The sequence below is a fragment of the Notamacropus eugenii genome, chromosome 3, assembly GCF_028372415.1.
Source record: "Notamacropus eugenii isolate mMacEug1 chromosome 3, mMacEug1.pri_v2, whole genome shotgun sequence".
Lineage (NCBI taxonomy): Eukaryota > Metazoa > Chordata > Mammalia > Diprotodontia > Macropodidae > Notamacropus > Notamacropus eugenii.
This window is the reverse complement of record NC_092874.1, coordinates 312,172,413-312,196,192: the sequence shown is the minus strand read 5'-3', so window position 1 is coordinate 312,196,192 and position 23,780 is coordinate 312,172,413. Positions and strand designations below refer to the sequence as shown.

General features: G+C 37.5%; 1 protein-coding gene and 1 pseudogene across 1 annotated transcript; both read right to left on the bottom strand.

Moving 5' to 3' along the window:
- Positions 1-1,343: 1,343 nt before the first annotated feature.
- On the bottom strand, positions 1,344-2,294 carry LOC140531566 (U3 small nucleolar ribonucleoprotein protein IMP4 pseudogene; annotated as a pseudogene).
- A 12,449-nt stretch (positions 2,295-14,743) lies between these two features.
- On the bottom strand, positions 14,744-23,780 carry LOC140532121 (perilipin-3-like). The gene is made up of 6 exons (XM_072650662.1): positions 23,719-23,780; positions 22,515-22,572; positions 20,409-20,646; positions 19,631-19,827; positions 18,675-18,788; positions 14,744-15,080 (listed from the first exon to the last, which is right to left on the bottom strand). Exons 1-6 carry the CDS (start codon positions 23,778-23,780, stop codon positions 14,763-14,765), a joined length of 987 nt encoding a protein of 328 aa, XP_072506763.1. The 3' UTR covers positions 14,744-14,762.

The following is a 23,780-nucleotide window of genomic DNA, read 5'->3' as shown; positions in this document are numbered from 1 at the left end:
TCCCTTCAGCTCACTCTTTGACTTTCCAGAACGATTTTTTTTTTAAATGCTACAGAGAGCCAGAAAAAGAAACAAAATATCTGAACCTTTTTCAGACCAAAGGCAAGTGTTCATATCCAACATGTGAACTACACTGGCTCATGATTTCCTTTGCTCAAACAAAGAAAATAAAATATTATAATGATATTTTGGGCTTGAGTACTTGGAGTATTGTTTGCCAGACTTGTGATAGTCTAATATTAGTCTTCCTCCTCCCCCCACCCTCATACTGCCATTTTCCCACTTTGAAACCAAATATCTCATCTCTAAATCAGGGAATACGTACTCTCTCTTATCAACCTATCTATGTGACCATTAAGTAATAATTTAGTGTTCTGTATAGATTTGAATGATTTTATTATTTATCTTACAGGGTCAGTTGTGAGATTGAGGCATTGGGATGCATTTATTTTTAGCCGGTATCATGGGGAGGGGGGGGGAACCACAGAGTTGTTCATATTCTCTATGAATAGGACTTTTATTAAGTGTGGTGGTAAAATCTTTACAATATTAAGTACGATGATGAAAAACAAATGTTTTGTCAGTTCCTGTGCATGTTGGGAATGTAAAACATTATTTAAATATAAAAAGATACACTCCCTTTCTTCACTGTTTTGTAAGAACAAAACACCAAAGCAAACTTCCTTAGAGTCAGAAATATTTGGTCTTTGTAAATATTTACCTTGAAAGAGGGAAGAAGCAAGGATGGGGATTTTTATTTTGGATTGTGTTCTGTGGAACAAACAGACATTGGTTGTTAGGGTTGAGATGATAGGAACCTTGCTGGGGTTGAGGGTGGGGCATGAGGATAGGCAGTGACTATCCAGCCTTAAAGGCTGTAATGGTGAAAGAGAAGACTTGTAAGTGGTGAAATGGTAGGTAGTATTCCAATTGTCTAAAATTCTGTAGAAGAAGTGTAGCCAAAGGATATGAAAAGAATAGATTTCTGAAAATCTTTTTAAGACCAATGTTGTTGAGAGAAACTGATATAAACAGCAAACTTATCAACTAATATCTTTTTAAAAGACATACATAGCAGATGAAAGTAAGGGCAAGCAAAGGGAGAGAAGTATAAAAGCAGAGGCAAATTCTGTAAGTAGACTTTAGGAATTCTAAAACTGGACTAACTAAAGCTGGAAAGGAAAGGTGAGAACAATAAGGGATTTTTTTAAATGAGGTCCCAGAAATGAGAGGTGCAGGAGATGGGGAAGTTGGCTTCTCCCCAGGTAAGGCAGGTTTCCTTAGGTTTTGTCTTGGGCTGTGGTCCAGTGCATGCTCTGATACTCCTTTTTGGAAATCCTTTCCTAGACACTGAGGAAGGTCCTCTTTCGGGCTGCATGGTGCCAGTGCCACTCCACATCTGCTGTGGCTTCGTACTCTAGTGTGCCTAGGTGGATCGTGTACAATTTCATCTCAAATCTGGGCCCCACTTCTGTCAGCTCCACTGTGCTGTGATCTGGCTTCCAGTACACATGACGCTGAAAAGAAATATAGTCATACTGGTTGGCAAAGGTAATGACTCAGTGGCTATCATCCTTGGGTACGGGGAAAAGGTATTGGAGGATATTTGAGACTCGCTGTCTAAGGTGGGAAGAGAAACCTTGGAAGATAAGGTGGGGAAGAGCTTCTGAGGCTGTACCAAGGTCAGGAATGTCAGGCCGCATCATCACATTACACAGTGTGAAATATGCAGTAGGCCCAAAGGGCAAGTGGCTCACAATGAGGTCAACTGGTGTCCCTCTGTGCTCATGCACCAGCAACAGATCTGTGACTCCATTGGCTTTACAAGCATGAACAAGAGCACCCATTTCATGTTGATTCTGGTTCATTCTGGTAGCACCAGGGAATATCAGGTTCAGTTACTTGACAAACATATTGAGCTGAGAGCTGGGATCTCAAGATGTGGTGATCATGATTCTGGGGTCTTTGGTATTTGTCATCTTGGTGACTCAAAACACCTTCCCCTCCAGTGCCATCAAACTCCAATGCCCTGTGGAGACTCAGGGCCTCCCTCCGCAGCTTGGTCGGAATTGGCTGATCATCTTCGAGGGCTTTCTGGAGCCTCAGTTTCTTCTCCTGCAGAAGATGCTGCTTCTTCTCCTGGACCCTGCGGTACAAATACTCCCAGCACAGGTGGATCTCATATGGAAGCATGCCTTGCAGGCAGCCTCCGATTCCTGTTACGTGAAGCTCCTCGTGTCAACAATAAGGGATTTTGAGGTTTTTGTTGTTTCTCCCTTCCTCCTTCCCTTCCTTCCTCCCTCCCTCCCTTCCTTCCTTTCTTCCTTCCTTCCTCCCTCCTTTTTTCTTTTTTTTCCCTTTTTTTTTGATAACTCAAAATACATGGATAATAGATTATGGAAAGAAAGCAGAACTGCTCAGGTGATTTCCCTTGTTTCCTCTGGCAAGGAAAATGTTTGGTGAACTGCAAAGGAGAGAACAAAAATGACTTAGAGGGAGCTGATACTAAAGATTAACAAGGAGATAATAGGAATACATATTCATGTATTCAAGACACCTGGCCCAGACAATTACATCCTCAAAGTGCTGAAAGTACTGGCAATTGTGATTGCTTATCCATTATCAGTGATATTTGGAAATTCTTAGAAAATGATTGAGATATCATAGAATAATTGTTATTGAGTCATTTAGTTGTGTTCAATTCTCTGTGTCCCTATTTGGGGTTTTCTTGGCAAAGATAGTGGAGTGGTTTGCCATTTTACAGATGAGGAAACTGAGGCAAACGGTTTAGTGACTTGCCCAAGGTCACACAGCTAGTAAATGTGTGAGGTCAAATTTGAACTCAGGTCTTCCTGAGTCCAAGCTCAGCACTCTATCCAGTGCTCCACCTAGCTGCCTTGTCATATAATTAGAGAATGTCAAAGAAAGTATCATAGTATTAGAAAAGGTTCTGATTTTCTTTCTTTTCTTTTTTTTTAGGAAAATCTTTTTTAAAGATTTTTTATTGATTTTATTTTTTTTCAGTGTTCTACACTCACTACCATATAACTTAGATTTTTTTCGCTCTCACTCCTCCCAACCTTCCTTCTCCATCCCTGAGATGGCATACAATTTTATATAGGTTCTACACATACATTCCTATTAAATGCATTTTCACTATAGTCATACTGTGTAGAAGAATTAAAATGAATGGGAGAAATCACATAACAAACCAAATGTAATACACACCAAAAAAATGATCTGTTACATTCTGTGATTGAATTTCATAGTTCTTTCTCTGGATATGAAAGGCATTTTGCCTTAAAGGACCTTTGGGAATTTTTTTAAGTCCTTGCATTGCAATGAAGTTCCAAGTCTCCCAGAAAAAATTCTCACACATTGTGGTCATTGCTGTGCACAAAGTTCTCTAGGTTCTTCTCCTTTCACTCAGCATCAGATCATATAAGTCTTTCCAGAACTCTCTGAAGTCTTTCTGTTCATCATTTCTTATAGCACAACAGTATTCTATTGCATTCATATACCATAATTTATTCAGTCATTCCCCAATTGATGGGCATCCCCTTGATTTCCAGTTTTTGGTCACCACAAAGAGTGCTGCCATAAATATTTTTGTACATATGGGACCCTTTCCCATTTTTATGATCTCTTGGGGATACAGTCCTAGAAGCGATATTGCTGGGTCAAAGGGTATGCATATTTTTGTAGCTCTTTGGGCATAGTTCCAAATTACTCTCCAGAATGGGTAGATTAGCTCACAGCTACACCAACAATGAATTAGTGTTCCAACTCTCCCACATCTTCACCAACATTTATCATCTTCCTGTTTTGTCATGTTTGCCAATCTGACAGGTGTGATGTGGTACCTCAGAGTTGTTTTGATTTGCATCTCTCTAATCAATAGTGATTTAGAGCATCTTTTCATATTACTATAGATAACTTTGATTTCTTTCTCTGAAAAGTACCTGTTCATATCCTTTGACCATTTATCAATTGGGGAATGACTAGTATTTTTGTACATTTGACTCAGTTCTCTATATATTTTAGAAATGAGGCCTTTATCACAGACACTAGCTGCAAAAATTCTTTCCTAGTTTTCTGCTTCCCTCCTAATCTTGGTTGCATTGGGTTTGGTTGTGCAAAAACTTTTCAGTTTAATGTAATCAAAATTATCCATCTTACACTTCATAGTGCTTTCCATCTCTTCTTTAGTCAAAAATTCTTCCCTTCTCCATAAATCTGACAAATACACTATTCCTTGCTCCACGAATTTGTCCATAGTATCAATCATTATTACCTAGATCATGTACTCATTTGGACTTAATTCTTGTGTATGGTATAAGGCATTGGTCTATGCCTAGTTTCCACCACACTGTTATCCAGTTTTCCCAGCAATTTTTGTTGAATAGTGAGTTCTTATCCCAGAAACTGGGGTCCTTGGGTTTCTCAAACAGCAGATTGTTATATTCATTGCCTACTGTGTCTTGAGTACCTAGTATATTCCACTTGTCTACCCTTCTCTTTCTTATCCATACCAAGTGGTTTTGATAATTGCTATTTTGTAATACTATTTGAGACGTGGTAGAGCTAGGCCACCTTCCCTAGCATTTTTCATTAAATCCCCTTGATATTCTGGACCTTTTGTTCTTCCAGATGAATTTTGATACTATTTTTTCCAGCTCTAGAAAATAATTATCTGATAGTTTAACTGGTATGGCACTAAATAAGTAAATTAATTTAGGTAGAATTGTCATTTTTATTATATTGGCTCAGCCTACCCATAAGCAACTGAGGTTTTTCCACTTAATTAGATCTGACTTTATGTGTGGGAAAAGTGTCTTGTGGTTGTGTTCATATAGTCCCTGAGCTTGTTTTGGCAGGTAAACTCCCAAATATTTTATAGTGTCTGCCCTAGCTTTAAATAGGATTTCCTTTTCTATCTCTTGCTGTTAGGTTTTATTACTAATATGTAGAAATACAGAAGATTTGTGTGGGTTTATTTTGTAACCTGGAACTTTGCTAAAGTTTTTTATTATTTCAAGTAGTTTTTTACTTGAATCTCTGGGGTTTTCTAAGTATATCATCATATCATCTGCAAAGAGTGATAACTTAGTTTCTACTTTGCCTATTCTAATTCCTTCAGTTTCTTTATCTTGTCCAGTTGCTATAGGTAACATTTCTAGTACCATATTGAATAATAGTGGTGATAATGGACATCCTTGTTTCACCCCTGATCTTATTGGAAATGCATCTAGCTTATCCCCATTGCATATAATGCTTGCTAAAGGTTTTAGGTAGATACTGCTTATTATTTTGTGGAAAGTTCCCTTTATTCTTATGCCTTCCAATGTTTTTAATAGGAATGGGTGTTATATGTTGTCAAAAGCTTTTTCTGCATCTATTGAGAAAATCATGTGGTTTCTGTTAGTTTTGTTGTTGGTATCATCAATAATGCTAATAGTTTTCCTAATATTGAAACAGCCCTGTGTTTGTGATATAAATCCTACCTGATCATAATGTAGTATTCTTGTGATAAGTTGCTCTATTTGTTTTTCTAAAATCTTACTTAAAATTTTTGCATCTATATTCATTAGAGAAATTGGTCCTTAATTTTCTTTCTCTGTTTTGGCTCTTCCTGGTTTAGGTATCAAAAACATATTAGGTATCGTAAAAAGAATTTGGGAGGACTCCTTCTTCCCCAATTTTCCCCAATAGACTATATAGTATTGGAATTAACTGTTCTTTACATGTTTGATAGAACTCACTTGTAAATCCATCAGGCCCTGGAGAGTTTTTCCTAGGAAGGTCATTGATGACTTGTTCAATTTCTTTTTATGAGATGGGATTATTTACGTATTCAGCTTCCTCTTCTGTTAATCTGGGAAATTTACATTTTTTAAAATTGTCATCCATCTCATTTAGATCGTTGAATTTATGGGCATACAGTTTGGCAAAATAATTTCTCATTATTGTTTTAATTTTCTGCTTATTGGAGATGAGTTCACCCTTTTCATTTTTGAGATTGGTAATTTGGCTTTCTTCTTTATTTTAATCAAATTGACTAAAAGTTTATCAATTTTATTGGTTTTTTTCGTAAAACCAACTCTTGGTTTTATTTATTAGTTCAATAGTTTTCTTAATTTCAATTTTATTAATCTCTCCTTTGGTTTTCAATATTTCTATATTGAAATATTTGTAATTTGATATTTACTTGGGAATTTTCAATCTGTTCTTTTTGTAGCTTTTTCAACTGCATGCCTAATTCATTGATCTCCTCTTTCTCTATTCTATTCATGTAGGCATTCAATGATATAAGACTTCCCCTAAGAACTGCTTTTTCAGTATCCCATAAGACTTGGTAGGTTGTCTCATTGCTGTCATTCTCTTGAATGAAGTTGTTGATTGTTTCTATGATTTGTTGTTTAATCCACTCATTCTTTAGGATTAGATTATTTAGTTTCCACTTAATTTTGGTCTATCTTTCCATGGCCTTTTATTACATACAATTTTTATTGCATTGTGATCTGAGAAAGATGAACTGACTATCTCTGCCTTTCTGCACTGGATTGTGAGGTTTTTATGTCCTAGTCCATGGCCAGTTTTTCTATGTGTGCCATGTACTGCTGAGAAAAAAGTTATATTCCTTTCTATCCCCATTCAATTTTCTCCAGAGATCTATCATATCTACCTTATCCAGAGTTTTATTCACCTTCTTAACTTTTTTCTTGTTTATTTTGAGTTTAGATTCATCAAGTTCAGAGAGGGGGAGGTTGAGGTCCCCCACTAGTATAGTTTTGCTGTCTATTTCTTCCTGTAACTCCCTTAATTTCCCCTCTAAAAATTTGGATGTTATACCACTTGGAGCATATCTGTTTAATAGTGACATTGCTTCATTTTCTATGGTGCCTTTTAGCAGGATATAGTTTCCTTCCTTATCTCTTTTGATTAGATCTATTTCTGCTTTTGATTTATCAGAGACTAGGATTACTACCCCTGCTTCTCTTACATCAGCTGAAGCACAATATATTCTGCTCCAACCTTTTACCTTTACCCTGTGTGTATCCCCCAGTTTCAAATGTGTTTCTTGTAAGCAACATATTGTTGAAGTATGGCTTTTAATCTGTTGTGCTATCTGTCTCCATTTTATGGGAGAGTTCATTCCATTCACATTCATAGTTATGATTACAATCTGTGTCTTTCCCTCCATCTTCTTTCCCACAGTTTGTGCTTTTAGTTCTCCCATCTCCCTTCCCCTCCTCAATAGTTTTCACTTTTGAGCATCACCTCCCACAGTCTTCCCTTCCTTCTTTCAGCCCCCCTCCCTTTTACTCCCCTTTACCCTTACTACTTTTTCCCTCCGTTTTAGCTTCCCCTCCCCTTCCTTCCCCTTTCCTCTCCTACTGCCTATAGAGCTAGTTAGATTTATATACTTAATTAAGTTTGTCGTTCCGTCCTTGAAGCAAATCAGATGAGAGTACTTCTCAAACAATGCTCATCTCCCTCCCCTCTTTCCTTCTACTGTAATATAATTTTGTACCTCTTCCTGTGATGTAATTTATCATTTTCTGCCTCCTCCTTTTCACATCTCCTGTTACAATCCCTTTGCACCCTCAAATCACATTTTTATCATCACATCATTTACTTTATATGAATATCCCTTTTATATTTCATAATAGATGTGCAATTCTTAAGATTAACAAGTATCATCTTCCCTTATAGAGATGTAAACAGTTTGCCCATATTGAGTAACAAGTGTTTTTTCCCCCCACTTACTATTTTATTCCTCTCTTGAGACCTGCGTTTGAAGATCGAATTTTCTATTGCATTCCGGCCTTTTTATCAGAAAGATCTGGAAATTCCTATTTCCTCAAATGTCCATCTCCTTGCCTGAAATATTATGCTCAACTTTGCTGGGTAGTTGATTCTTGGTTGTAGTCCCAGCTCCTTTGCCTTATGGAGTATCATATTCCAATTCCTTCAGTATTTTAATGTAGAAGCTGCAATTTCCTATGTGATCCTGACTGTAGCTTCTCGATATTTGAATAGTTTCTTTCTGGCTACCTGTAGTATTTTCTCCTTCACTTGATAGCTCTGGAATTTGGCAATGATATTCCTTGGTGTTTTTAGTTTGGGATCCCTTTTGGGAGGTCAACCATGGATTCTTTTGATGACTATTTTGTCCTCTGGTTCCAGAACTTCTTCATAGTTTGTCTTGATGATTTCTTGGAAGTTATTGTCTAGGCTCTTTTTTCATCATGACTTTCTGGTAGGCCAATAACTTTTGGATTTTCTCTCCTGGATCTATTTTCCAGATCAGTTGTTTTTCCAATTAGATATTTTACATTTTTTCTATCTTTTCCTTCTTTAGATTTTGTTTGACTTACATTCTGCAAAGGGAGATAAAAGTATATGTAATACTTATATAAAACAATTAAAGGTGATTTTGGGAGGGAGTGGGAAAACCAAAAATGGTTTCCTGTAGAATGTGGTGCTTGAGTAGAGAAATAAATAATGAGGAAGTGCATTCCATTTTAAAGGCATGGAAATGAGAGATGGATTATCATGTTTGAGGAATAGAAGACCAGTTTGAATGGACCATAGAGTACAAAAGGGGGAATTAATGTATGTAAGGGAAGGGGATTACTTTCCTTCAGTTGGTGTAATTATAAAAAATAAGGACCACATAACAGGAATAAGGAGGTATATACAACCACTGATCCCCAAGGTCTTTTTCTGATAAGAAATATTACAGTTAGGAAAGCAAGCAAATTAATCATACACCCATGGGAGCTTTAAATAGCTAAGCTCTGGAGAAAAGAAAGTAACATCCCAGAGCACATAGGGAATAAGACCCTGGGGGATTCTCTTCCCCAGTCCCTTCTTCCCTCCCCCTCTCTCTAACTTTTAAGGGGAGCTTCTCAACCAGTAGGAGACATTACATCAGGTGGGAAACAGAGATATACTTAAGACAAACATGGACACAGAGTTACCCAAGATGGGAAGCTACTCTGAGAAATGGGACTCCTCACAGCCAACTCTGCACCCAAGGGAGCCATGTGAGGACTCATGGTTTTAGGTCTTTCAGTTACAGGAATTATGTGTGCCTTTGCTACACTTTCCCTTCACATGTGCCCCAGCATTACTTCCCACTCTTCCCATGGACACTGTGTATACATGTATGGAAAAGCATCCCAGGTTTATGGAGAAGAAAGTTTTATAAGCACTGCTTTTGCTACGGTTTCTTAGTAAATGCCCTTGCTAACAGCTAATGATATCTGCAGGCTAATTGTTGATGGAAAGCACTCTTGGTGGAAATGTGTGAGTTGTAGGAATATGCACGCACAGAATTACCCTCACATCATGATGTAGAATTTGTCCTTTTGCAAAAATAATCTATGAGGGTGACTTAGGAGAATGGCCCAGAGGCAGTGCTAAATGTAAGCTTGTAGCAGGCTTTAAAATTACAACACAGCAAACCATTATTGTATCCTACCAGTAATAAAGAACCACTAGAGTTTATTCAACAGGGAAGTACTATAGTCCTACCAGGGATAGGAACCTGCAACTTCCAGGCCACATATGACCTTCTAGGTCCTTGGACTGTGTCCAAGATGGGAGAGCAGGGACTCAGCTGAGCTCTTCCACAAATTCCTTCAGATAGCTCTTAAAAAGTGAATCTGAACAAATTTTAGAGTGACAGAATCTACTAGAATACAGACTGTGGCAGATTTTCAGCCCAGGACAACCTGGAAGGTCAACAGGAAGGATCCGTTACACCAGGCTGGGGGAGCACGGAGCACAGGAGTTGCACCAGCACAGTGCCCATACTAGAACGGGAGCAGCCTAGGCAGACTGAATGACCAGCAGCAGTGCCAACTGCCAAACCTCTCAGCAAAGGACAGGAGTCTGGCAGAGTTGGGTTAGAGAGAAGTGCAAAGCCTGCAGCAGTCTGGGGCAAACAGCCCACAGACTAAATGTTTGAAAGTCACCTACTTGAACTTCCAGGAGTCAAGATGGTGGAGTAAACTATAAGTGTTCTCACCCTCTATTTGTTGACCTTAAAAAACCTAGAGAATATTACTTCAGGAAAAATCTTGGCATAGTGGAGCCAGCAGAATGGATAAACAGTCTTAGCTCAGGAAGCTAGGGACTTGAATGTGAGATTCTCTAAGTCAATAGAGCTTGGACTAAAATCAAGGATCAACTACCCAGCAAAACTGAACATAGTATTTCAGGTAAAGAGATGGACATTTAATGAAATAAGGGATTTCCCGACCTTCCTGACGAAAAGGTGAGCTCAAATACAAGAGTCTTCAAATACAAGAGTCAAGAGGGCCATAGAAAGGTAAACAAGAAAAAACTTGTTATTCAATAAAGGCAAACTGTTTACATCTGTATATGGATGATACTTGTTAAACTTGAGGTGTGTGTGTGTGTGTGTGTGTGTGTGTGTGTGTGTGTGTGTGTGTGTATAAATAACATTTAAAAGGGATATATAATGTACGTACACCCACCCCAGGGGGAGAGAGAGGATGTGGGTATATGTTAACTGATGTGATGATAAAAAGCCTAATTAAGGGATGTGAAGGGATTGTAATAGAAGAGGAAAGGAGGCAGAAAAGGGTAAATTACATCACATGAAGGGGCACAGAAATATGTTATAGTAGAGGGAAAAAGAAGGGAAATGAGTATTGTTTGAGCTTTACTCTCATTAGATTTGGTTCAAGGAGGGAATAACATAGTTAAGTATAGAAATCTAACTTGCCCTACAGGCAGTAGGAGGGGGAAAGGGGAAAGAAAAGGGGGAGGGGGCTGATAGAAGGGAGTGAATATTGAGGGAGGTGGTGGTCAAAAGTAAAATTCTTTTGAGGAGGGGAAAGAAGGAAGAAATAAAAAACATAAATAGGGGGCAGGGAAATAGAATGTGGAGACACAGATAGTAATTATAACTGTGAATGGGATGAACTCTCCCACAAAACAGAGGCAGATGGCAGAATGGATTAAAAACCATAATCTACAATATATTGTTTACAAGAAACACATTTGAAACAGGGATACACATAGGGTAAAGGTAAAAGACTGAAGTAGAATGTTATGCTTCAGCTGAAGTAAATACAAAGCAGGGGTAGCAATCCTAATCTCAGACAAAATAAAAACAAAAATGGATCTAATCAAAAGTGAGAAGGAAGGAAATTATATCCTGCTAAAAGGCACCATAGACAATGAAGTAATACCCTTACTAAATACATATGCACCAAATGGTATAGCATCCAAATTTTTAGAGAAGTCAAGGGAGTTACAGCAAGAAATAGATAGTAAAACTATACTAGTGGGGGACCTCAACCTCCCCCTCTCTCTGAACTTGATAAATCTAACATCAAAATAAACAAGAAAGAAGTTAAGGAGGTGAATAGAATTCTGGAAAAGGTAGATACAATAGACCTCTGGAGAAAACTGAATGGGGACAGAAAGGAATATACCTTTTCCTCAGCATTACATGGTACATATACAAAAGTTCACCATGTACTAGGGCATAAAAACCTCACAATCCAGTGCAGAAAGGCAGAGATGGTCAATGGATCCTTTTCGGATCATGATGCAATAAAAATTATATGTAATAAAAGGCCATGCAAAAATAGACCAAAAATTAATTGGAAACTAAATAATCTAATTCTAAAGAATGAGTGAGTCAAACAACACATCATAGAAGCAATCAATACCTCATACAAGAGAATGATAATGAGACAGCATATTAAAATTTATAGGATTCAGTGAAAGCAGTTCTTAGGGGAAGTTTTATATCTCTGAATGTTTGCATGAATAAAATAGAGAAAGAGGAGATCAATTAATTGGGCATGTAACTGAAAAAGCTAGAAAAAGAACAAATTGAAAACCTCCAATTAAATACCAAATTAAGAAATACTGAAAACCAAAAGAGATTAATAAAATTGAAATTAAGAAAACTATTGAATAAACAAAACTAAGAGCTGGTTTTATGAAAAAATCCCAACAAAATTGATAAACTTTTGGTCAATTTGATTAAAAAAAGAAGAAAATCAAACTACTAATATAAAAAAATGAAAAGTGTGAATTCACCTCCAATGAAGAGGAAATTAAAACAATAGTTAGAAATTATTTTGCCCAGTTGTATGCCCATAAATTTGACAATCTTTGTGAAATGGATGAATATTTACAAAAATATAAATTCCCCAAATTAACAGAAGAGGAAGTAAAATATTTAAATGACTTCATCTCAGAAAAAGAAATTGAACAAGCCATCAATGAACTCCTAGGGAAAAACATCTCCAGGGCCAGGTGGATTTATAAGTAAATTCTATGAAATGTTTAAAGAACAGTTAATTCCAATACTATATAGACTATTTGCGAAAATTGGTAAAGAAGGAGTCCTACCAAACTCTTTTTATGATACAATTATGGTGATGATACCTAAATTGGGAAGAGCCAAAACAGAGAAAGAAATTTATAGACCCATTTCCCTAATGAATATAGATGCAAAAATGTTAAATAAGATATTAGAAAAAATATTACAACAACTTGTCATGAGGGTAATACACTTTGATCAGGTAGGATTTGTGCCAGGAATGCAGAGCTAGTTCTATATTAGGAAAACTATCAGCATAATTGATCATATCATCAACAAAATATCTCAATAGATGCAGAAAAAGCTTTTGACAAAATATAACACCCATTCCTATTGAAAATATTGGAGAGCATAGGAATAAATGGAGGCTTCCTTAAAATTATAAGTAGCATCTACCTAAAACCATCAGCAAGAATTATATGTAATGGGGGATAAGCTAGATGCATTTTCAATAAGATTGGGGGTGAAGTAAGGTGTCCATTATCACCACTGTTTTTCAATATGGTACTAGAAATGTTAGCTTTAGCAATAAGAGAAGAAAAAGAAATAAAAGGAATTAGAATAAGTAAAGAAGAAACTAAGTTATCCCTCCTTGTACATGATGTGATAATATACTTAGAGAATCCTAGAAGATCAAGTAAAAAAACTACTTGAAATAATAAACTTAAGCAAAGTTGCAAGATATAAAATAAATCCACATAAACCACCTGCTTTTCTATATATTGCTAACAAAACCCAACAGCAAGAGATAGAAAGAGAAATCCCATTTAAAGTTACAGTAGACACTATAAAATATTTGGAAGTCTATCTGCCAAAACAGACCCAGGGACAATCTGAACACAATTACAAAACACTTTTCACACAGATAAAGTCAAATCTAAATAATTGGAAAAATATCAGGTGCTCATGGGTAGGCTGAATTAATATAATAAAAATGATAATTCTACCCAAGTTTACTTTTCAGTGCCATACCAATCAAATTACCAAAATTATTTGATAGAGCTAGAAAAAAATATCAAAATTCACTGGGAAGAACAAAAGGTTCAGAATATCAAGGGAACTAATGAAAAAAAAATACTAGGGAAGGTGACCTAAACCATATTAGATCTTAAATTGTATTATAAAGCTGCAATCATTAAAACTACTTGATACTGGCTAAGAAATAGAGGGGTTGATCAACGAAATAGGTTAGGGATACAAGCCACAGTAGTCAATGATTACAGCCATCTACTGCTTTACAAACACAAGGACCCCAGCTTCTGACATAAGAACTCGCTGTTTGAGAAAATTGGAAAATAGTATGGCAGAAACTGGGCATAGACCAATACCTGACACCATACCAGAATAAAGTTGAAATGGTATAATCTAGGTATAATACAATCTAGGCATAAAGTCTGATATTATAAACAAATCAGGGGAGCAAGGAATAGTCTTTTTGTCAGATTTATGGAGACTGGAGGAATTTATGACCAAACAAGAGATGGAGAACATTATGAAGTGCAAAATGGATAGTTTTGATTACATTCCATTAAAAAGTTTTTGCACAAACAAAGCCAATGCAACCAACATTAGGAGGGAAACAGAAAACTGGGAAAGAATTTTTATGACTAGTATCTGTGATAAAGGCCTCATTTCTAAATCATATAGAGAACTGACTCAAATTTACAACAATATAAGCCATTCCCCAAATGATAAATGGTCAAAGAATGTGAACAGGAAGTTTACAGAGGAAGAAATTAAAGCTATCTAAAGGTCATATAAAAATGCTTTAAATCACTACTGATTAGAGAAAATGCAAATCAAAACAACTCTGAGGTACCACACCACAACTATCAGATTGGCTATTTTCTCCATCCTGTTGGTCCTCCCCTATCAAGGGAGGGGGAGTGGTAGTAGAGAACTCAAAAATTTCATGGCCTTGAATAGACCCCCCCCCCCAAAAAAAAAGAGTAGGGGGAAAAAAATCACTGTTTCAGACACTATGCTTAGCACTTCATAATTATTCTCATTTGATCCTCTCTCCAAACCTGGAAGGTAAGTACTGTTATCTTTATTTCATAGATGAGGTAACTGAGGCAAATAGGGGTTAAATGACCTGCCCAGAGTCACAGCTATTGAAGAACTGAGATCGTATTTGAATGTGCATCTTCCTGTCTCCTGGCCCTACACTCTATCCCTAATTGCCCCAAATACATGATTGTGTATTGTTTAAATGCAAAATAGGCAAAGGCTAAAAAAAAATAAATAATTTTAAATGCTACTTTATTTGTATTATGTGAATACATACAGAGTGCAGTTATTAACTATGAACTAGCACAAGACTGCTTGCCAGGAATCTGAAATAATCAGCCTGATTCCATAATACAATTTCAGAATTCTTTTTTTATTGAAGGGGAAAAAGTTGTCTTACAATTGAAGCAGAAGGAATACTACCTGCTAAGAAATAAAACAATTCTTCTGTATTTCCCTGGGCTTGGGTCAGCTTCAACTGTCTCTGACTCAGATGATGCTTGTCTAGATCTGCAAACCCATTACTTAGGGAAAAGGTGGTATGAAGTTCCTGGATATCATAACAAGTCTGTTGGAGCTTGTCCTGAAGGCTGCTTGGGAGACCTTGGACTTTAAGCATGAGATCCCTGAAGGCCAACTGTAATTTCATGGCAATGCTACAGGACATGCTCAGAGTCCGGATTTCCAGGAGCTACAAGAAAAAAAAAAAGAGGAAAGAAAGAGCTAAGTATGCAGTTACTGCCCATTCTAGCACAAATTCTAGATTTGAGAAAAAAAAGTCTAATATCTTTAGCTATCACCACCTCTTTAATTACTTTGGTATAGATTTAGAAGCCACACACATGTACATACACATACGTACATAGATATCCAGCCTGTCTGTGTTCGTCCTTTGTTTTCGAAGAAGATCATGACGTCAGAGAAATGACATGACTTACATTTGACTTTGTTTTGAGTGAGGGAAGGCTGTGCAAGTTCACCAACCTTACTTTCTCTTCCTGAGCCATCTGGATCCAGTGACCATTCATCACGATGACTGGAGATGGCCCAGGATGCAATGGGAGACCTTGAAAAGGCCAGATATCCAGTAGGCAATTGGAAGTAGCTGATTTTTTTTTTTTTAATCCTAGATTGGGAGTTGGAAGACTCCATTTAAATCCCTACTCTTATTTACTCCCCACAGGACTAAGCCACAATGTCATCTGCAAAATACATTAGATGAATACTAATGTTTTTGCCAATTACAAAAGTTTCCTTAGACTACCTTTCCTATTAATTCCTATTCCTAATGCCATTTTTCTAGTCACTCAGGTTCAAAAGTCATCTTTGGATTTTGGGGAAAAATTACAGGAAAAAGAAAAATCTGTTGCCATGATCCATTTAATTGAAAGGATCTCTTTCTTCTTGCTGCTATTATCCTGCTTCAGTTCCTTGTCAACTAGATTATTTCAATATCTTGCAACCCCAACCAATTTTCTTATTACATTTTCCCCTTTCCAGCAAGGCCAGGTCATTTTCTGGAGGGAGGATGGAGACGCAAGGTCTTGACCAGGGTCACACAGCTAGTAAATGTCTGAAGGTGAATTTGAACTTGGACCTTCCTCACTCAGGATCAGTGCTCTATCCAATGCACTGTCTAGCTGCCTGAGGCATCTTACTGTACTGTTCTGGTCTTTAGCTAGAATTGTGATGAGTGCTGGGCCCCAGCTGGTAACATTCTGCTTCTTCCCCCTCCTAGTCCCAGCTAGGTATTTACTGCCTTCCTCATTTGCTTTGGGCTGTGTATGAGGGTCCTGCAGAGGTCAGGTCCTTCTCTTGAGGCTTTTTCTTCCTGCTTCTCATAGGAACCACCTGGCCTGGGGAACCTGTGCTTGTGCAGGATCACACCAAGCCAAGAGGACTTCCATCTGGGATACCTCTTCATAATCTGTAATAAACTCAGTCTTAAGCTTTCTCTCTTCCTCCTAGGGTCTTTTGGAGTTTTGGAGGAAGATCACATGACTTGGAGTCACAAGACCCAAGTTTGAATCCTGCCTCCACTTGGAGTTTGGAAAGTTAGAACTTCCTAAGGCCCTTGTTTCTTCCTTTGCTAGATACCTCTAGGACTCCTTTCAGCTCTGTGTCTATGATCTTTTGATTCTAGGTCTTTTCCTTATATGCCTTCAACAAGCTCTGGTATTTATGAAATCTAGCTTTCTCCTGCATGGCTTGATGGCTTCTCCAAGATTGACTGTTCCTCCTCTCCAACACCCAATACAGAGTCAGCAAGAACTGGGATACTACTTGTTTGCTCTTTCTGCTGCAACTACTGCAACTCAGCAAGTCATCTGTCTTGTGAAATTCACTCCATCCTGTCTAGTTACTTATTGCTTGGACCTCCAGCTGATCATCCCCCTCCCCCAAATAAAATTGCTTGCCTCAGTCTCTTACCCTGGTCTCTGTTTCATTCTACTACCCTGGGGGCCTTCTAGAGTCCAGATTCATGACCCTTGTCACCAAGCTACACCAGACTAAGGTGTATCTCAGTCATTTTTTTCTGCATATTAAGTGGCCACTTAGATAGTTTCTTATGCCACAGAACAGGATAAAAAAAAATAAAGGAAAAAAAAACCTGACGAATTTCCTAAGAGCCTTGATAATCTTATCCCTAGAATACTTTTCCCTTATTCCCAAATTGACATTCTCTCTAGTTTTCCCTTCTCATTCCCCAAAAGCAAAAGGGCACGATAATCTTCCTCCAGAGGCACATTTTAAAAGCCAGCTTTCTGACAACCACCCCCAACCCCTCCAAATTACAAAATAACTCCCACCAGATTGGAAGTGTCTTAATTCAGCTGCCTGAATGATGCTGAAAGATCTCAGTACCTTTCAAAGCATTATGCTAAGGGTTATCTTTTCTTTCCTCCTTCTCAATTTACCCTTTCAGATCTAGCAGAAGCTCCCATTCTCCATGAAATCTTTCCCAATTAATCTTAACTTCCTTTGTTATATTTGTCATTTTATTTTCACATACATTTAGTACCTATGAAGGCTACAGAAGTCATGAGTAGCTTTCCTTGAGTCATAGGTACGCCTACACAAAGATATTCTATTTGTCTATTGATATTTCAGGTAGAAGGTTCACTAGAGCTTCTGAGGGATCCAGAAAGTTTCAAAATCAGCTATGGTAGTTAATGCATAAATAATTGGTACCTAAATTACTATTAGCAGCGTTGAGGTCTCAGGATTATGAGTTTACTTTGAACTCTAAAAGCACGGTGCTATTTTCTTTTTAATCATCTTTGATTTGTTGGACACAATTAACCCTAGTTAGTATAGTAAATCAGACCTATGGTCTATATAGGTGCCTTAGGCTCTCGAGTTTTGTATAGTATCACTTTAAGAGGCACTATAATCCAAGACTTGCTAAAGATAACTTAATGTTGCTGTGTTATGTTAGGGACATACCATACCATATTGACTACCAATTCATCTTAAGCTATTCTCATTGTCTCCATTAAAAAAATATATACATACACACATTGGCTTCAGGTCTTCCATATTGGGCAACACCATTCTTCTAGTTACCCTCAGTTTTCAGCCTTGTCATTATTCCAGCTTACTTATTCTCCCCCCCCAGACCCACCCCACATTCTGTTGTAGTGTCTTATTGATTCCACATCTTCCACTGTTCCTTTCTTTCTACTCACATGGCTCCCACCCTGGTTCAGACCCTTGTTGCCTCACCTAGACTATCATGACAGTCTCTCATCTAGATTAGTTTCCACAAGGCAACCAAAATAATCTTCCTAAAACAGAGGTCTATCATATCCTTACTTGGGAACTTTCCACAGTTTTCTGTTGCTACTGGAATTTTTTGCAATCTATTTTCTATTTACCTTTCTAGGTTGAACTTTCCCTCTCTCCTTTTATACATTCCATTCCAGTCAAGTTATTTACTTGCTGTTCCCCCAAACTTGAGATTCCTCCCTTCAAACAAGAGAGACCACTTACTTGCCTAGAAAATACTTTCATCTCTATGTCAGGAGTCCCTGGTTGACTTCAAGGTTTAGTTCTTCTATGATTCTCCTATGGTAGACCTTTCCTGATCCCCTAATGATAAGTTCTCACCATTCTCCAACATTTATATACTGAAGTCTTCCTAGCTGAATACTCCTTGAAGCTTGAGGCAATTGGGCATTTGTAACACATAAGAGCAAAATTAAAGAAATGTTGATGAGGTTACCCATCTGATCCCCAGATATCAATTTGACAGTACTATTCCATCTGCCTGTAAGTCTGATACCTGTGTATCACCATCCATGTTTTCACACTGGTTCTTACTGCATTTGATCCACATCTCAAGTAGGGCCTTATGGAAATTCTGCCTATCCTCAGAACCTTGCTTGCTTTGATAAGTCTGGTGGAAGAAAGCATTTGGAAAGCTTAGACATAGGTCTGCCTTCTAATGGTGTTCTTCAGAATTGAAGGATGCTGGATTTATCAAGGAGTGGAAACTGATAATTCCTTCCCTTTAGTTGGAAGCAGTCCTCTTACATATGCCATCAAAAGATAACTGCCATAATGGAAAGGCTGCATGGCTAAGTGGAATCTAGAAGCAAGTTGACTTCTACCACTTCAACATCCCCCCATCACCCACACATAGAACCACTCCTACTCCTCCTGGTCTACTTTGCTACTTCTAGCAAGGTAAAAACCTAGCAGTGGGGCTTAATGAATCAGGTCAATATCCATCAAAGCTTATACGGTCTTGGCCAGCATTGAGAGGCAATTTCCCCAACATAGGGTATAAGCTCTGACCAGAGCTACATGTTTCTAGTGTGTTCAGTTCTGGGCATTATATTTTCATAACACTGTTGATATAGTAGACATTAAAAGAATATTTATGATGTTGAGAGGCATTAAGACCATATCAGATGAACAATGAGGACGTAGAAGTTATAGCCAAAGACCAGTTTAGGTCATATTTAGGACAATTGTGTAGGAAGAGAGTGGGAACAACCTAGCTATATTTGAAGTGCCCTGATAATGGGGTGCTTTGGGAAATAAATGATTTTTTTCTATTAAGTCAGAAGTTAGGTTACTACTTGTCAAATTATTACTGTATGGAGAGGAACTAGAAGGCTCTATATGACTTTTTATGCTAGATGGCCTCTGAGGTCCCTTCCAACTCAGATTCTATAAAAATGTTGTTGGGAACTGGTTGGTTTTTGAAGTAGCTTAGAGAATAGAAAATCCTACCAATTCAATTGCTTCAGAGAGCTGGTATGAGAGTTTTCTGATGTTGTTCTTGGCACCTCTGATATTTTCCAGTGCATGCTTATATGCCTGAGGCTGCAGGTTGCTCGGCAGAGAACCTAGTGACATGAAGTAGCCTTTGCCTCTTGAAGACTCCTCTCTAAAACGATATCTGTCTTCTGAAAATTCTTGAATATTATCTATTTTGAATTTTTAGAACATTAATAATTCTGCTAGAATGACATACTTAATAAACATTTACTAAGCACTTATGTGCTAGGCACTGTACCAAAGGCTAGGGGCATAAGACGCAATAAGAGATATTCTCTCCTCTCAGTCCAATGGGGGAGACCCACAATCAAACAAATCCATTCAAAGCATGCTACGTGCAAGGTGAATGTGACATAATTAACAGATCAGGCATTAGAATTAAAAGGAGTTAAGAGGCAATCTAAGAGACCTTGACAATTCATAGGATATTCTCTTTGCTTGTTAGGAGGAAAGCTAAACTATTTTCCATGAAGAAATTCATAAGGGCATCCAGTTTTCCTTAAATTAAGGCATCAGATTCTTATTCAGGACTAAATATGTAACAGCTATAAGACCATTGTACTCTTACAGAAACTTATATGCAAGTGATTAGTCTAACCTTATATTTAAAGAAAGTTAAGTCACTAAATCTTAGGGTACATCATGAAACAGTTTAATCAGGAATCAGTCAAACCATTTTATACTCAAACGGAAGACCAGAGGAATTGTATGTAGCTTGATAGTCACTGACCCATATCTGGTGATAGTGACAAGTATGTATCCACTGTTGCTTTTAATTCTTCTAGTGTTCGTTTCTTCTCTTGCATTTCAGAGAAGATTTTCTCATCAGAAACAGATTTTGTGGTAACACTGCTGATATTTAAGGCATCCTCCTTGTTCAAGTCACCACTATTGGCATTCATTAATAAATCAGTTTCTTTTGATGATTGAGCTTTGTCAAGTGTGATCTCTTTAGATGAAGGTGGTTTCTAGAAAGAAAAACAAAAATTAATATGCCTTAAGCTCTTAACATCCTGCTTTTTAGTTTTTTCATATCCTCAGAGTTGTACTAGTACATACTATGTTTCAACCAAACTAGATTTTTTGGAACCTACTATGTTATCTCAATTTTCCTGATGCTTGTGACCATTGCTACTTGGGGAAATCGAACCTATTTTAAAGGTTAGGAAGGCCTTCCAATAATTCACAGGAATTGAAAAGTACTGACAAGATCTACCTGAATAAAGGTCAGGAAATGTTCTCATCTTTATACCTCTAGCAGTGGTCTTTCCGTATGGTAGGCTCTTATGTTAACATTTTATTGAGCTTCAATTAGACAAGGTAGACAAGAAAAGAAACAGTTTATCCTTATAAATATTTAGCAATTTCAAGTTTCTTCCAGCAATTTGAGCCCACCCTTATCTGTTACCACTTAGAATTTGCGTTCATATGAGCATTGTTTATGTTTTGAAGTTTAACGTGAAGGATCAAGGTTCTGTGGCAAGAAGTGTTGGAAGGGAAAGAGAATAAAGGAATATATAGTTCTGAGAAAAGAGAGACAGGGAAACTGGATAAGAATCTAAAAATTATAGACAGAGAAACAGAAGTTCAGGTTAGATGTCTATGTATGGAAGTAGATGTCAGATGCTAGCCATAAATGACAGGAACCAAAGGAAATCTATAATGATGAAAACATGAGTGTGGTGGTGATGGTACGAGGTATTTAGAGGGGAAAAAAAGGGGAATAGGTTTGGGGTGGAAGGAAGAGAGTTGGCTCCACGTAAGGGAGGCTCAAGGGTCACAAAGTTTGCTGTGACAACTTCTTGTAGAAATGAGGTTTGTCTATATCCTGCTGTATGAAGCAAGTGACTGATAAAAGGGCAGGTACAAAGCACCACAGTCCTTCTGAAGAAGCCTGCTCATACTGAGGGGAAAGTAACTAGCTGGTGCTTCATATGATCTTGATTTTGCCTTTGGTTGTACTTTATTACCTTTCTTATGGATGGACCTGGGGGGACTCTGGACCTGAAGTCAGAAGACTGGAGTTCAAATCTGACGTCAGATATTTACTAGCTGTGTGATTCTGGGCAAGTTACAATGCATCTGCCTCAGTTTTCTCATGAATGATGAGATGAAAAAAATAGGACTTACCTCAGGTTTTTTGTGAAGATCAAACGAGGTATTTTTTTTAAAGGCACCTGGTACATATTAGGTACTTAATAAATGCTAATTCCATTCCCTCCCCGAAACTGATTTCAATGTTGTGATATGTTAGTACTGAGGAGAGGCTGTGCACTTCCCTCAGTGGTAGATGAAGAAAACTTGCTGTTTTACTTATATTACGCAGATTAACTTTCCTGATAAGTTTTTCCTTTCAACTAGTCCAAAGTTTCACGTGCTCGTGGCTCACTCCCTAGATTTTATACCTGCTTCAGGTTTATTCTTTTTATCTGTTATCTTATCGGTCCTCTTCAGTTTTCCATCCTTGATCAGTATAGATATCACTAATATATTCAAGTTAGTTCCCCTTCAGATACTCATTTTAAAAAAAGAAATTTGTACAGAGCCCTTCTTCAGTCTGCCATGGTTATGTACCATTACAAGCTCTTGAATTCAGCCTCAAATTTGAAAGGAAATGGTTTAAAAAGTTTAGAATGGCAATACATAGTGAAAAGCCTGTAAGAGGCCACCATGGACTGTGTTCAACACACTGAGACTAATTATTTCTTTCTGAAAATGAACTCAGTGCCAGGTTCTAATAGGATGCTATAAACTAAGACAATGGAGACATTAGGCCAGGACTGGATTGTTTTTCTTAGTGGAATCTGAATTAGCACACACTGTTAGCAAAAATTACCTCCTGTGGTACTTGTGGTCTGCTCTTTCTCTCTTGGTTGATAAGCTCACTTGAAACTGAAAATAAAAGCATTATTAGTTAAAAAACTGGAAGATGTCAATGGGCATAGACTCCAATTAGGTAAACTAGTACCAGTAGTGACAAGTCTTTGGGCCAAGAGCAAACAAACTACCACCTAATTTTTTCTTCTACCTTTAAAAAATGATCAAGTTAAGGGAAATTCCTATTTCACAAGAAATTACTACATTGAGTTCAGAGATTCATTACTCTAAAATCTTTACCATTTAGATGTTTAATAAATTTGATTGTTTAGGTGATTTACAACAATAATTCCATGTTCAGGATCTCAACTGAATGCTATTTAAGGCATCTGTTCTTTACTTTCTACTGATTTGTATCAATTCTACAAATTGGTACCAATATGTATAGAATACAAATATGCATTCTAGGGTAGCATGCTGTAATAGAAAGGGTGGTGAATTTGGAGTCAGAGGGATTGGACACAAATCATGCTCTACTGCTTACTGCCTGTGACCTTGGACAAGTTCCTTTCCTTTCTCTGGACTGGGGTAATTCATTTATAAAATGGAGGGGCTAGATGAGGGGATCTCTCCAGTCCATTCCAGATCCAAATACTATGATCTATCATCCATCCAGATTTAGACTAACTACAAACATAACAAAAAAAGTCTTAAAGCCCCAAGTGAACTGTTCATTTTAAGATTAGAACTTTGTAGATCATAGTCAACTGGTTGGGAAGAACACTCCATCCATATTGCCAACAAAAGGACATCTGATATTTTGTCTTATTATAACATTTATATTATCCAGGTCTAGTACTTAGAGATTGTTTCTCTCATATTCCCAGACAATAGGGCTCCTAGGGTATATTGACTTGGGGGTGGGGAGAAAAGACTTTGGTTTCTAACAACCAAAACAGCTATTTTGGCCCAACTGATAGGAGCTCTCACCTAATTCTGGGTCAAAGCTCTGAGATTCTGGAGTTATCTACTGTGGTATTCCTGGAGTTGTGCTTGAATTAGTAAGCAACCTTTGTCAAATCCAAATTCAAGTTTTAACCCACTAAACAGACATTTTACTTGGGTAGTTTAAAACATGCCACCAACCCAGACTATCTCCTCTTTCAAGAGGCTCTACTTAGTTCATCAGGGTCACTTCTAACTAAAGCAATATTCACTTAATTTTTGCATTGAGCCTAGTCACAAGTTCTTTTGCTTCAATGAGTACAGAGATAATGTTCTCCAT

What these genes read in the sequence shown, in the direction of transcription:
- LOC140532121 (XM_072650662.1), bottom strand. Translation starts at nt 23,780, where the DNA reads ATGGAGAACATTATCTCTGTACTCATTGAAGCAAAAGAACTTGTGACT. An exon ending in GACCACAAGTACCACAGGAG is followed by an intron (nt 20,647 to 22,514) that starts GTAATTTTTGCT and finishes TTTTCTTTCTAG; the next exon opens with AAACCACCTTCATCTAAAGA. An exon ending in TCTCTGAAGCAATTGAATTG is followed by an intron (nt 18,789 to 19,630) that starts GTAGGATTTTCT and finishes TTCTTCCACCAG; the next exon opens with ACTTATCAAAGCAAGCAAGG.